General features: G+C 40.0%; 1 protein-coding gene across 2 annotated transcripts in view; it reads left to right on the top strand.

Moving 5' to 3' along the window:
- Positions 1–604: 604 nt before the first annotated feature.
- tprg1 (tumor protein p63 regulated 1) overlaps positions 605–14,304 on the top strand; it is a 20,833-nt gene continuing 7,133 nt past the window's right edge. The window contains exons 1-4 of one of the 2 annotated variants that reach the window (XM_023404234.2): positions 605–724; positions 945–1,183; positions 3,528–3,619; positions 7,825–8,001. In XM_023404234.2, the coding sequence (XP_023260002.1) occupies positions 962–1,183; positions 3,528–3,619; positions 7,825–8,001 (491 nt within the window). In that variant the 5' untranslated portion in view covers positions 605–724; positions 945–961. Of the gene's footprint in view, positions 725–924; positions 1,184–3,527; positions 3,620–7,824; positions 8,002–14,304 lie in introns of both variants that reach the window. The other variant, XM_023404235.2, reaches the window with a different exon arrangement.

Genomic DNA, 14,304 nt, shown 5'->3' with positions numbered 1-14,304 from the left:
GGTCTGTTGTTGTGCTGATAGCAGGTACAGCCTTTTTCTTTTCAGGTTTCACTTCCACAAATCACATAAAATCTTTTTTTTTTTTTTTTTTTACCGAAGCAGTCGCCTTCTGTAAAGCTGTATGTCCCTCATTCATAACATAAGGCACAACACATGTTCTATTAGTTCTAACTATGAAACTATTTACAAAATATTTATCCTCAATTAATGTCAAAGATGGGAATACCATTTCAACTCATTTGAAACGCTGCATTTAAGTAATTATGGGACATAAATCTAAAAGGATCTTTTTAAATCGTCAAATTTAGTTTCCTTTTATCTTATTTAGTCCACTGACCTATTGACATGTAAGAAAGGAGAAACAGACCAGCAGGTATAAACTTCTACGACCAAAACAAAGTTGGCAAATGTGTCACCAACCACAGTCACAAACTGATGAGGTGGTGTGAGTGAGTGGAAACACAGGGGAAATGTCATGCCACACTGTGCACAAAACTTAAGTGCAACAGAAACATATAAGCCTATAGGTGTTCTTATTAAATGTCAATCATCATAGTAAATAAAAACCCTTTGTATTCAGTGCAGCACGGTTTGAGTCACTGCTGCTGCTGACGCCCTCAGACATGTTTGACAGGAATCGGGAACAAGGAAGTTATGCACCTGTTGCTGCTGCCTATTTACTCAACTCTCCAAATATATCACACTGCGACCTCGATAATTAGTGGTAAGTAAATCTTCTTTATTACCATCAGCTACAACCTTGAGCCCAAATGATTTAATCCTCCTATCGCGCGTAAATGCGAGTGGAGCGACTTGAGTTTCGATTTTGGGGAAGTTATACCTCTGAGGAAGAGGACCGAGTGGCTCGGTCAAAAATGCTCTGATAGAAACCGGTTTCAGTGTTAATAAATAGCTGTGCATCAGTGTTGTTAATCCTTTCTTAGAGGTGTTGTGAAGCAGCATGATGACAGAGGCAGAGGCGGAGGTGGAAGCAGCGCCCACCGAGGAGCAGCAGCTGCGCCCTTCTTCCAGCGGCCCGGAGGACACTCAGCCCGCTGCCCGCACAGAGCCCACCGAGGAGCGGGCAGCGGAAGGCGGAGCGGCCCGCTTCGAACAGCACGATGCCGTCCCCGAGGAGACATCTCTGGACCAATTCAGACTGAAAAAGTTCTTCGTGCTGAGGGTAAAGTCTTTTACGTTTCCTCCTAACAAAGACGCAGTCAGGTGCAGCTATGATAACACTCACCTTTGGGTCAATACAGGAGTTGCACGCAGGAAGAGACGCACCTGTGCAATGAGTAGTTAAAGGTGCTATATGTAGGTTTTCTCCTGCTTGTCGCTTGACAGGAGCTTCAGCCATCTTTGTTTTTATAATACAATGACAACGACATGGGGCTAGCTGGTTAGCATGCTAACTTCAGAGGAAGAAAAGAGTTAACTCTCTGCGAGTAAAGGAATGAAGTTTGAGACAGTTGTTAATGCTAACGTTGGCTATTTAGCGATAGCAAAACCACTACAAATAGCTCCTTTAACCCCAGTGCATTTACCCAAGTGCTAACCCATAGGTACGTAGTTTAGATATTAGTTTTAGTATTTACGATTTTGGTATGTTTATAAATCTCAGAGACGAAGCTTCTTACATTCAGTTGTTAGCCGTAGTTGCTAGCGTCGTCATTTATTTGTTTTTATTACGTCTACGCGCCGGCGACAGACGGAGCCATATTGTTTTTGGGTTGTCCGTCCGTCCGTCCGTCCGTCCGTCTGTCCGTCCCATTCTCGTGAACGCGATATCTCAGTAACGATTCAAATTAGGCCCAAATGTTCACTTTGACTCAAGGATGAACCTATTAGAGTTTGGCTGCCAGAGGTCAAAGGTCAAGGCCACAGTGACCTCACAAAACACCTTTTCTCCCCCTTGAATGTGTTATTTCAAGACCACCTTGAGAGAATTTATTTAAATTTGGCACAAAAATTCATTTGGACTCAATGATGAACTGATTAGAATTTGATGATCAAAGGTCAAAGGTCACTGTGACCTCACAAAACAGGTTAACTAACTCACAAATCCAAAGCGCTAATTATGACACAATTTAACTCAAATGCCCATAAGGAAGGACTGTGACATCATAATGTTCTGCAAAAACACTCATGCTGTAGCTCAGGAAGGGGAGATCGTGACCATATTTCTTGCAACAACCACGAGGCAGTAATTGTAGATTGGAAGGGACCGTGTACAACGTTAAACATAGATGTTAGCTTAGCATTCCTGGTTAATTATCATGTGCAACCGTTGTAGGTCACAGTTAAACCACAGACAGTGACAGAACAGCCCTGAAACTGTCTCTGTGCTGGTTAAAATGTTTCATTCAAGACGTTTAAAGGGCTGATGAACAGATGAGATTAAAGCCAACAATATGTAAAGCTGTGCAAAAATAATTCATTTTGATACCGTAACTGCAATTAATACAAGTAAAAGGAGGTTTTTATGAGGCAGAGGTGTTGATTAAACTCTGTTTTAGGGCCGATATATCCGCCAATATTAGTTTATTGCAAGTATATCAATATCTGTGTATATGCTGGACAATAAATTAGAAGAAAATGCAGTGCAGGAACTCCAAAAATATGTCTGAGGTGATTTAAAGACTGTCTTGGCATTTCATAGTTTATTTTTCAAATGTGAAATTTTCTGCTCAGTGCTCTGTATGTCTTGGTTTCTCTGTGCTGGCATTGGCCTCAGAAATCCTGTATCCGTTGCGCTATACGCCACATGATATGTTTGTTTTTTTTATGTTCTCTTGTTATGTTGCCTCTTGTGTGTGTGTGTGTGTGTGTGTGTGTGTGCGTGCGTGTGTATACAGCAACACATTATGGAGTCAAGTGAAACAGCAGCATAGTCTCAATAACTTCCATGAATCAGCACCTGTATGACACAGTGTCAACAATAAACTGAATATTATCAGTGTCACAAAGTAGTGTTTATTGCAGGCCTGTTGTATTGGATTGCAATGGGAAGTCAGTCACACATCCCATGCTGCCAGGACAGCTCAGCACCAGGCTCCGATTACAGTAAGACTGTCAGGAGTCCTAAGTATGAACTCCTAATCTCTTTAAGTTCTTCAACTTGGCATTGAAATAATAAAACATAAAGAGCAAGGATAGAATAGCATGTTGTAAAAAGTGGCAGTGTGTGTTTGGGTTGCACTGGAAAACAAGAGATGTTTTTGAATGCGTAGTGTATTCCATACTGGAGCTGTCTCTTGTGTCTTCAAATACCTGAGTTACTGAGATTTATACATGGAAGCTGCACGCTCAGCTTTCTTCATTTACAGTCATTTTCATATGCCGAGGCTTCGTGTTTTTGTTTATTGTTATTCTGTTTGACACACAGACGCGCTGACATTTTGTTGGAGTACCAGTCCCAGCTGCATATCTGCCTCAAAGATTACCCCTTAAGCTTTCTGTGTACACATTGTGATTGTCACAATGGAAAATTAGAAAGTGACACCCGTGCATTTCTATCTCCTCAGCCTGGCACTCTGAATCAGGCCATCAAAGACGTTGAAGCCCTGGTGGATAAAGAAGTAGATGGCAGCATTCACAGCATCTGGCTGATGGCAGAGTGAGTTCATGACACCATGTTCTGTTTCTGTTCATGTTGACATGCAGTGTGCAAATGAAAAGCTTGTATTTTTAATTTATTAACAGTTAATCTTATCGTTAGTCTTGTTGGTGGCACACACAGTGACACCCCCCCCCCTATATTTAGCATTAATAAGCAGAATATAAACACTAAATAAAGTTATAGCACTCTATAATGTGGTTGTAAGAGGATATATGAGGATATTCTTAAGTGATTGATGGATTCTTTAACAATTACAACTTCTCCTACTGTTCTTAAAGCATTAGTAATTGGTGCATTAAAAATGAAAGAATGATTGATAACACAGTTTTTACATCTGTAATCATTTAGTGATATATAATTTCACATATGAACGTTGATGCGTTTATTAACCGTTTATATTTTATATATGTTTTCGAAAGTAATAAAGAGATGTCGAGTTTGTAAGTTCGTTCTTGACCTTGGAAACAGTAAATGGACAAAATACTCCTGACTCAAGGGCCACTTACTAGAATTTTTCATGGTGCTTTCAGCTGCATCTCATGGCATTCATCAGCAGATGGCGTTTGCTCAGATGCTTTGAGGATTGTATTTAGAAATAAATGAATAGTAAATTAATAATTCAAATAATGGAATTTATACGATGAATAGAGCGTTAATTCATTCTTTATTATATTGTCAATGAAAATGGCGAACACAAGTTCCTGGAGTCTGAGTTGATGTATTTAAAGTGGCCATCGCCAAGATTTTCATTTAAATAAATGTCTTTTAAGTCACTTTCTATCACCGAATTATGATTGAGCCTGATGAGATTATATAGAAATCCTTACATTTTGCAGTTTTGTGATTCGGGGATCTGGTATGACTCGATTACACGAGTCACCAACACAACGTTAGTGATACGTGATCCATGGAGGAACACACGGGTGTGATTCAAAAACAAACCTGCAATGACAACGTGTGTCCATAGATGTCGCCAAATATAACAAAACAGAGATCTTTAAGGTTGCTACTTGGAAGTTGCTTTAAAACAACGGACAAAAAACCCAAAAGAAATTCCGTTTACTATCACTGAAGATAAAAAAACAAAACAAATATTTACATCTGAGTTGCTGAAACCAGATTAATTTGTGTCAGTTTTGCTTTAAAAATAGTTAAAAGGTTAATAAATTATAAATTATACATTATAAATATTTTCAATATCAATATTCGACTAATTTTTTCAACTGTAGTTTTTATTTACAAAAAAACTTTATTAATTGTTGATAGGCTGCTTATAAAAACTAAATTTTTCTGTTTTGGAAAACTTTGAAAAGCACAAAACATTGTTGAGTTACAATGTTTTCAGCCAACAGAACTGATGCGACTGTAAATGCGCAGTGAGTTTACAGTATTATGTGCCTCTCATTCATAATACATTGATAACATACGGTTTGTAGTGGATGACTGCACTGATCTGCTTCACATCGGAGGAGAGCGACTGCCTTTAATTCTGCACATACATAACATACTACAGTCCGGACCCATGATGCCTTAGTGTTGTCACATCCAGATGTTTTCATTAGTTAACCTTTCACTCAAATGTCAGTGTTCTTATCAAACCCAAGTCAAAGCAGAGGTGGTGATCCAACTGACTCGAACACAGGGTAAAATGAAGTGACTGCAGGACATTTACCATGTGCACTTGCAGATGTCAGGTTGTATCACTCCTGCACAAGCTTTCAGGAGACATTTAAAAGGCTGGCCATGTGAGAATGAATAATACATCCCATTTATGCAGCTCTGTCCAACACACGTTAATGTTTGTCCTACATTTGGCCCGCAGTTATCGTTGCTACAGAAGCTGCTGTACGATTTCTTGCAACAGAAAGAGTGCATTATATGGAAATCCTGCAACGCTGCTGCTGAATGTCCCCAAGGGAGGCCGGTGACTAATGTCAGAAAAGCATGAGAAATTCCTCAAATCTGGCTTTGTGGAGGATTGTTGCTAGCTTTAGAAAGAATAGGTTGATCTCAGTTCATGTACTTTTATGATTTTGGCTGGACCGCTTTTGTTTTTATCATTTGTTATTGATTTTATATTTTATTTATGCATTTCAATACAATTTTTATATCCTTGGTTGCACCTGTCCTGCATTCTGAGAGATTTTTAATGTAAAAAAATCGACTGAAACAGTTGATGACCATGTGATTAAAAGAGAAAATAAAAAGCAAATGAAGATACTAATAGTTGGAAGTCAGACGAGAAGATGCATCCCACTCCTATGTCTGTAGTAAATCTGAAGCTGCAGCTGCTCCTTTAAGCACCTACAGAGGTACATCCCTCCAGGCCTCGGTGTCTTCGTCCTGACGTCCTGCTGTGTTGTTGTGTTGTTGTGTCGAACTCCAGCTCCGTCAGTGTGATCCTGGATGTCTGTAACACCTCTGCACCGTCCACGACGCCAGTCAAGGTTAACTCATTTCATTAGTACAGTCAAAGCTCTTCACCCACACCTTCCCCATGAAGGGTTGTTCAGTGAACTGTTTCTTTTTTTTTTTTTTTTCTTCTTCTTCTTCTTCTTTTTTTTCTTTTATGGATTTTGGCCTCTGGCTGCCAGCAGCAGTTGGACTTGGCCACGTGCAGCCGGCTCAGCGGGCTGTAAGAAACAGAGCCACTACAAGAGAATCCACGCCACCATGAGTTAGTTAGTTAGTGTGCGCAGCAGTGAGGGAGAGAGTCTGAGCGAAATGATGCTTTTTGTGACTTCAGTTAATATGACAGACATTTCTGGACACACCTCAAGGGAATAAGCAGAAAGTAGAGTCAGATTTGTTGCTTTAAAGTCGTTTCTGTTAATTTGTTTTTTTCTTTCTTTCCTTCTTTATTTTTTTCTCTTTTTGGAAAAATTGAGAGACTTGGAAATGTTCGTATGCATATTGCATGATCGTTGCCAAGGGCATTTTTGGAAATTGTGTAGCTTTTATAGTAGATAATTGAGCAGCTTTGCTATACATGTTTTTTGTATTAACTTCAAATAACCTGCAGAATACGAACATCCAAACTGCGATTCACACAAAGACCCACATACGCAGTGAGGATCACTCTCTGCAGCAGCTTCTCGACGCTGGTTCCCCCCATGAGGGGAGACGAGACAAACCTGAGGGCTCAGTACATCAGTGGGTCTTCTTCACTATCAAAGGAACTTCTCATTCTGTTTTACTTTTAATGGAGCCAAACTGATAAAATGTAAACAAATTCCTTTTTACACTCCTCAAAGCATGATGGGAACTGTAGTTCTAAAACTTACAGCATGATTTCCCCCTGAATAGAAGTGACAAAATCCAATTATCTCAACCTATTTCAAGTGTATTTTACATCGTACTATCAACATAGTTTTTTAAGGTTCAGAATGTCTCAACAACATGTTTCTCATGTTCCAATTTTTGTCTGGAGGCGCCTGAAAACTCCGGCCTTAATACAAGTCGACTTGCAACCTCCCGTCGCAGGTTATGCCTTAGTGTGGACTTGAGCTGTGAGCAGTTCAGAAAGTGCAAAAAGTGAATCTCCTCTGTAGATTGTTTCATTCAAAGGCCTTTGGAGGGAAAACATATTCAGTATTTCACAAAAACATGCTGAACAGTTGGTCCAAACCCCAAGGTTGAGATGCACTGATGATTAACAGGGTAGGAAATCTGTTGCACAAAATCTTTTCCTTTTAAAACCTTGTGACTTACTCTATAATTTTACCTTCAAAAAAAGAAACGAAGATTACACTTTGGTTGAACTTGTCATAACCGGTAAACCATTGGTTGGAAACCAATACTCCACAGCCTATTTGAAATATACACAGGTGGCAGTTTATTAGGAACACATTTTGTCACATTGAACACAGAGGTGTTTCTACCCTCATTACTACAGACAGGGTGGATTGCACTGTTGTTTTAGACTGCGTCTGTTTGAGCTAGCTGTACCTAATGAATGGTATAGCAACGCCTTACACACACACACACACACACACACACACACACACACACACACACACACACACACACACATGCAGGAGAGTCTCTTTTTGAAAGACGTCGTCCTCTGCTCTCGTTCCCTCAGTCCACACACAGATACGTCCTGTACTGTGTGACGGTGTATTGTATAAACATAAAACTAATTCACTGCATTGACTGTCTCTCTGTTGTTGTTTTTTGTTTGTTTGTTTTGCTTCTATCAGGGTGGATCACTGGAACAATGAAAAGGAGCGTCTTGTTCTGATCACAGACAACTCTCTCCTGGTCTGCAAGTACGACTTTGTCATGTTCAGCTGTGAGCAGCTACAGAGGATCCCGCTGAACTTCGTGGACCGCATCTCCCACGGGACCTTCAGCTTCCCAAAGCGCTCCCTTCTCCAGTAGGTCCCCGCTTTGTTTTACTTAAACACTGTACTTCTACCTTTTTCGTTTCTTCGTCCACCTCAACGTGCTGTGGTTTGTGTTGGGGAAGAATAACCAGGAAACTTCTGACTCCAGACACAAATTCACTGGCGTTTGAACAGTGAAAGCCTTGGATCTCTGGTGTCCTGTCTCATTTTTAGTAATTTTCAGTAAGTCTGCTCAAGAATTTCTCTTTGTAGAGTTTAGTTGCTAATTAAAAAATAAAAACCCTACTTTGAGAATTACAAATATTAGCCCTAATTATCTGCTCCATGCTCCAATTTGCTTCACAAAAGCAAAATTCCCTGTGAAAAAAAAAATCCCTTTTGCCTCATGATTAACCATTAAGCTCTGCCATAAAACATGCCTAGTCACAGTTTTTGCTAGTACGTGAAGGTTTCCTAACTTTGTTAAAGTATTGTATCATGCAACACATTCTTTATGTAACAAATGTATTGAGAAATTTGACGACGTGATGAAAAATGCAAAACGCTCAGCCCCTTTTTAATGAATTTCAAAGATGGCAAGAATATGAATGATTGAGTGAATGAAGAAAGTGTTGGAGGTGATTTGTGTTGTCAGTGAAAACAGTGACAGGAAGCTGAGGGCAGCCATCAGAAGGCTGTGTGGCGGGGGGAGAGGGGGTTACATGCGGCGGGGTTGGCGCAGGGTAGACGAGATCAACCGGGGACAGTCGGAGCGGCAGAGTTGAAGCAGGCGCGGCGCACAGACGTGTGCGCGGAGAGGTTTTTGGGGGATAAGGAGTGCATAGCTGTCACTTGGAGCTGTCACTTAACTGATTAGCGGCAAAATTAATGTAGTCCTTTCATCTAAACCTTTTAAAGACGGCTCAGGGGATACCAAACCAACTAAAACTAATTTGATGAATAAAACGAAATGTGCTGTGAAGAGCTCAGAGAGTGCAGCCTTTATTGGAGGCTTTATCTTTGCACATTACGTTAAATTATACATAAAATGCTTGTGAAAGCCACCCGGGAGTCAAACAGTAAAGAGACGGTTTCAAATGAGAAAGACTGGAGCCTCAAACATTTCCTCTTTCTGTCTTCATCTTTCACCGCTCCCTCCCTCTCTCTCTCTCGCTGTGTCTCTCTCCCTCCCTGTCTTCCTCTCTGTCTCTCCCTCAGGAAGTGTCTTCTTTTTCCGTCTAGGTCATTCTGTCTTATTTTTGGCAGAAAGTGATCAGCGAGTACATGTACAAATGAAAATGAATCCTTCCTGCCAGTTGTAGCAGTACACAAAACTTTGTTTCCGCATCACAAAATCAGAGTGGGAGAAAAGGTACTAAAGGTCAGGGTGAGGAAATCAGCTGATTTTACATTTAATTTTCAAAATGACTGGAAGTGATAGAGGACGCCTAATGACACGTCTGGACTACTTTAAATTAAAGGGATAGAAAGTGTGTCTACAAAGTCGGGAGCTCGAGCTAGGAGGCGATTAGCTTAGCTTAGCTTAGCTTAGCTTAGCGTTAAAGACTTGAAGTCATTGCACCTGGCTGCTGGTCACTAAGAAAAGTTTTCCAACTCACGAATCCCTGATAAAAACCACAACTTGTCCCTTTTAACATTTCTGGTTGTATATTTGTATGAGACAAACTTGATGTAATGCGTTTAAAGGTGCGAGCTGGCTCACTGTTTCACCTGCTCCCAGCCTTTATGCTAAGCAGAGCTAATCACCTCCTCGCTCTATTTCGCTCTACACAACCAGCAGACATGACGCAACATTAGCTTTTCGTGTTTCTGGCCACGTGATGAATTTAAGTCCAATGTTTGCTGTCTAATAAGTTGTAGAGTTATCTATCTATCTATCTATCTATCTATCTATCTATCTATCTATCTATCTATCTATCTATCTATCTATCTATCTAATCACTTTAACAGCGCAACAGCTGCTAACAAAGACAACAAAGTCAGAAACACTTGTAATTCATCGTAGTCGAGGCTGATAAGGCCCAAAAGTCTCTGTGTCGTATATTCAGATTTAAATACAGATGACTACATTCCTCCACATCAACACATCAGTATACTTCAGCTGCTTTTTTAAGCGGTCACAATAATGACACTTGACTGTCATTTGACTCTTTGCTTGAGATGTGTTATTGTCCACATTGTGTGAGTGTGAGCAGTCAGCACAGCATCTGTTGATTCGTCCTCTGACAGTTGTCATCTGACCACTTGATGTCAGTGTGCACCCTTCATAGAGACGGTTCAAGGCAGCAGCACGCCACATCACATCTCTTCATCTGTTTGATGTTGTCATGGATGATTCTCCAAGTCTGAGTCTCTGCTGCTAGAAAGACTTTTCACTGTGCGGACCACAACAAACAAGACACCTCAGACACTGTCAACACCGGGGAAAGTAAATGCATTAAATTATTTCCATATGTTCTCCACACTCTGTTCCTCTAAAGCAACACTGATAGAGTTTGTTTTAAACACATTTTGCAGTGATTTCTTACATTTGTTTGCCATTAGATCAAAGTTCAGTGTTCGAGAAGACATCGCACAAAAGTTCTGTCTACAGTTTTTTAGACATTATCGTGTGGATTACTTAACATATAGATATTTTATTATAGGAATAATAAACTTAAACTTAATGAATTGAGACTGAAATCACTTCCATGAACGTCTGACCCTGCTGTTCCCAGGCCGTCACAACAAAGAATTTCAGACTCCCTCTGTAGAGCTTCTTATTTGGCGTCAGTACCCTCGTGTGTGCTCCATCAGCCTCCCGAAACCGTGATGATTGCCAGTAGAAAGTGTTATGGGAGTGTCAGTATTTTTAGTCCCGATGATTTTGTTTTCATCGCACAATCTCCAGGTGCGACCATGAAGGAAAAAAGCACAGTGCATTCTGCGTCTGTGGGGAAAGATGTGTTTTAAGTGCCTTCTTTCCAAACTGTCTAGACAAACTAATTACCCAGAAAATCATCGTTTTTTTTTTTTTTTTTTTGTTTTTTTTTTACTTTTTTTTATTTTTTTATTCCTGTCTGAAAGAGTTGGGTGTGGAGCCTTAAGGAAGCCCCACTAGAGGTTGCTTCAGTAACTGTTGTAAAATAAAACAAATACTTTTATGAAGGTTGGAAATAGTCCCAGCTCTCTCCCTCTCCTCTGTTTCTCATCTGATCAGATGTAGTTTGTTTTTTTCTGAGTAAGGCATCAGAGAGATGATCATGCCTTATTCAGCCCCCACCTCCAACTACTTACAACAGCTTCATTAACTACAGTGTCTTCCTCACTCTGTCGACTATTATGCTGTCACGAGTTAGCTTTTTAATGATTTTTACTGTTCGTTTCAACGGGGTCCAAACACGGAGCTCGTCCTCTCATTCTGCCAACCACACCTGCACAAACCAAAGCAGCTGACACGTTCAAACAGCAGAGGGCAGTCAGTGGAAGCTACAGAACTAAAGATCATTAACTTCACATCTCGCCACACGATCATTTAGAAAGTCACAGCGGTTGTAATGTGAAGCAAGACAGTTAAATGGAGACATTTGTGTGGAAGATGTCAAGAAAGCGTTTACTCAGCAAGTAAGAAGTGTGAGTACACACACAGAAACACACACACACACACACACACACACACACACACACACACACACACACACACAGAAACACATACTCCACCTCTTATGTCTTTAAATGGAAAACTGTGCAAACTTGCGGTTCATTTAAAAGCACAATGGAAAGATGTTGACACACATAAATAAATCAGTTGCAAAATAGAAAGATGAAGTTAAACAACTGCAAATTATACAAACCACTGTGTCTTACCTCAGTAATCTGATCAACAGCAGAGTAAAGACAAGTTAAAGGGAAACTCCAGTCTTTAGTATCGAGCTCATGAGGAACAGATCTGTGCACTTTTCGTCTCTATATTAAACCCCGCAGACACTGGCTCCTACATTTCCCATAATTCAACTCCATGTAGACTCCCCGCTGCCTCCAAAGTGCCCACTTCTTTCAAACTCAACTTTTGTACTCCAAACTTTCTGGTGAAAAGTCTCAATTCCAGGCCAAGACACCCTGATGACACCAATATGACATGATGAAGGTTATTCATTTAAAAACCTTTGGAAAAAGTTCCTGTGGAGCCGCAGAAGACACGATACTGTACAACTGTTTCCACAGGCAGAGTAGCACTCGCTCCGATGAGTAAACTGGAGTTAAGATGGAGTCTGTTAACTTGGTTTAGAATTATAATATCTATCTAATAGTAATGATTAATGAGCTGTACCACAGTATTAACCTGCCCTCCACAAGTCTTGCAAATGAAACTACAGAAGCATTGTTAGCAAAAGTAAAACTACTCGTTATGCAAAATGGCCCCAGTCAGTTTATATGTCTGATATACAGAGACGGATTTACTGTTCAGAAAATGATGTACTGTTTTCATTTTCAGTGAATAGTGAATTGTGGGAGTAACACTCGTCTCAGGTGATCCGGTCACAAGTGGACAGCTATAAGTTCAGGTGTGAACGCACCCAAGACGCATTGAGGACGCATCTGAGATCTGACCACATTCGAAGGTGGTCTCACATTCATTCAGCAGCGTGAACGCACGTGTGTCCTGGACCACGTTGAAGGTCCGCCTGCTCCACTGGCGTCCTCTGCACGAGCAGAAGTACGTGCACGTTTGTACTCACTCATCTGGTTCTCAAATAGTGTAAACCGGCTTTGTCCATGCGGCCTGAAAGATGATTTCGTTTTGCCTGGAGCACATCAAGGAATAAACTTGTTGTGTGTTTTGATTTCTTCTTCTTCACAGGAAGTGCAGCGCTGCCTCCCGCCAAAAATAAAAACAACAACACAACACATTTGGTCTTTCAAAAGGGAAATAATATACTTGTTTACACAGCAGAGAAGTGAGGTCCAAGTGAGTGAATTAACTTTTTAATGTCCAAGTGAAAACAGATCTCTACCAAAAAAAAAAAACTTTATCTGAAAAGTAAAATAAAGAAATGAATGTAATAAAAAGTACAATATATCCTTTTGAAATGTCGAGTGGAAGTGTACTGTAGCTTAGAATACAGACCATGTGTAAATGTACTTGTGGTACAGTCCAACTTCATACAGCAAACAAGCAAAAAATATTCTTTAACTCTGATTGCAATGCGTTTGTGCACATTTGCTTGTGTGTCATGTTCATTGTACTGATGCAGTTTGTTAGATTGGGTGTAATGATGATATTATGGACCCCTGGAAGAGCAGTTGTTGCCGTGGTAACTACAATTGAGGTTCTAAATAAACAACAAACCGCAAATAGGCCTCCTTGGCATTTTGACACTGGGGACTGGCATTGCACAGTCTATATGTAGCAGAGTATATGTTAATAGATGAGGAGCTTTCTTAGATGATTCACAGTAATTTTGACTTTAGCTGCAGTTTCATAAACAGGAGAGTCACAACATCTATGTAAAAGAAAAGGAAAAGATTTGAAGTAGCCCAACGTAGGGATTGTTTTGTCTATCTGTCTTTTTGCGGTGCTGAATCACACCCGCAGAAAAAAAAGTTTTCCACCCTTAATGCACGTTTTTTGACATGAGCGAAGAGTAGTCGATCTCAACCAAATTTACAGCATATAATCTGTCAATTCAACAAAAACATTCACTGAAAAAGATGCAGGATTGTTGTGAGAGAAAAGAAAAGAAAAAGTCAAGAAAAGAAAAGAAAAAGTAAAGTGGATTAAAATGTTCTCTGTGCAAATCAAACTCCTGTAAATAAAGTCTTTATATAACCAGAACATTGTATTGCCAAATATCGCTGTTCTACCTGTAGCATGAATCCTAAAACCAAGCAGGATAAAAAAGAAAACTCTCACATCTCCAAAACAAAGCATAGATCAAGAGCAGAGTCTGCACACAGGCTGCTCCCAGGACATACAGTATAAATTAATAAACACCAGTAGATTCATAACGTTTCGGGCATGCTGCTGTAAATTCATACACCTCGGGAGCAGCTTTCAGATTGTGGACGCTGCTTTTTCAAGGTGGAAATATCTTAACAGCCTGCAGCTATGATATCACAGCTTTTGCATCATGACATTTACAGTAACGTGGCTGTTTGTTTTAGGCTTCTGAGGCTCCATGAGCAGCTTTATCATGAATAATGTAAATATCTTTTTGAGCTGGAATATTAGAGAAAAACTGTGTATAACAGTCAAATCTTTGTCTTTTTTTTTTTTTTTTTTTTAAGCCAACGCTTCACTCTTTTTTCTTTTTTCTTTTTTCTTTTTTCTTTTTTTTTTTCCTTTTTTTTTTT

The sequence above is a fragment of the Seriola lalandi genome, unplaced genomic scaffold (genome assembly GCF_002814215.2).
Source record: "Seriola lalandi dorsalis isolate HSWRI2012SDOR001 ecotype SW California unplaced genomic scaffold, Sedor1 jcf7180002054235, whole genome shotgun sequence".
NCBI lineage: Eukaryota > Metazoa > Chordata > Actinopteri > Carangiformes > Carangidae > Seriola > Seriola lalandi.
The sequence above is the reverse complement of the archived record's forward strand: the minus strand, read 5'-3'. Positions and strand labels throughout refer to the sequence as shown.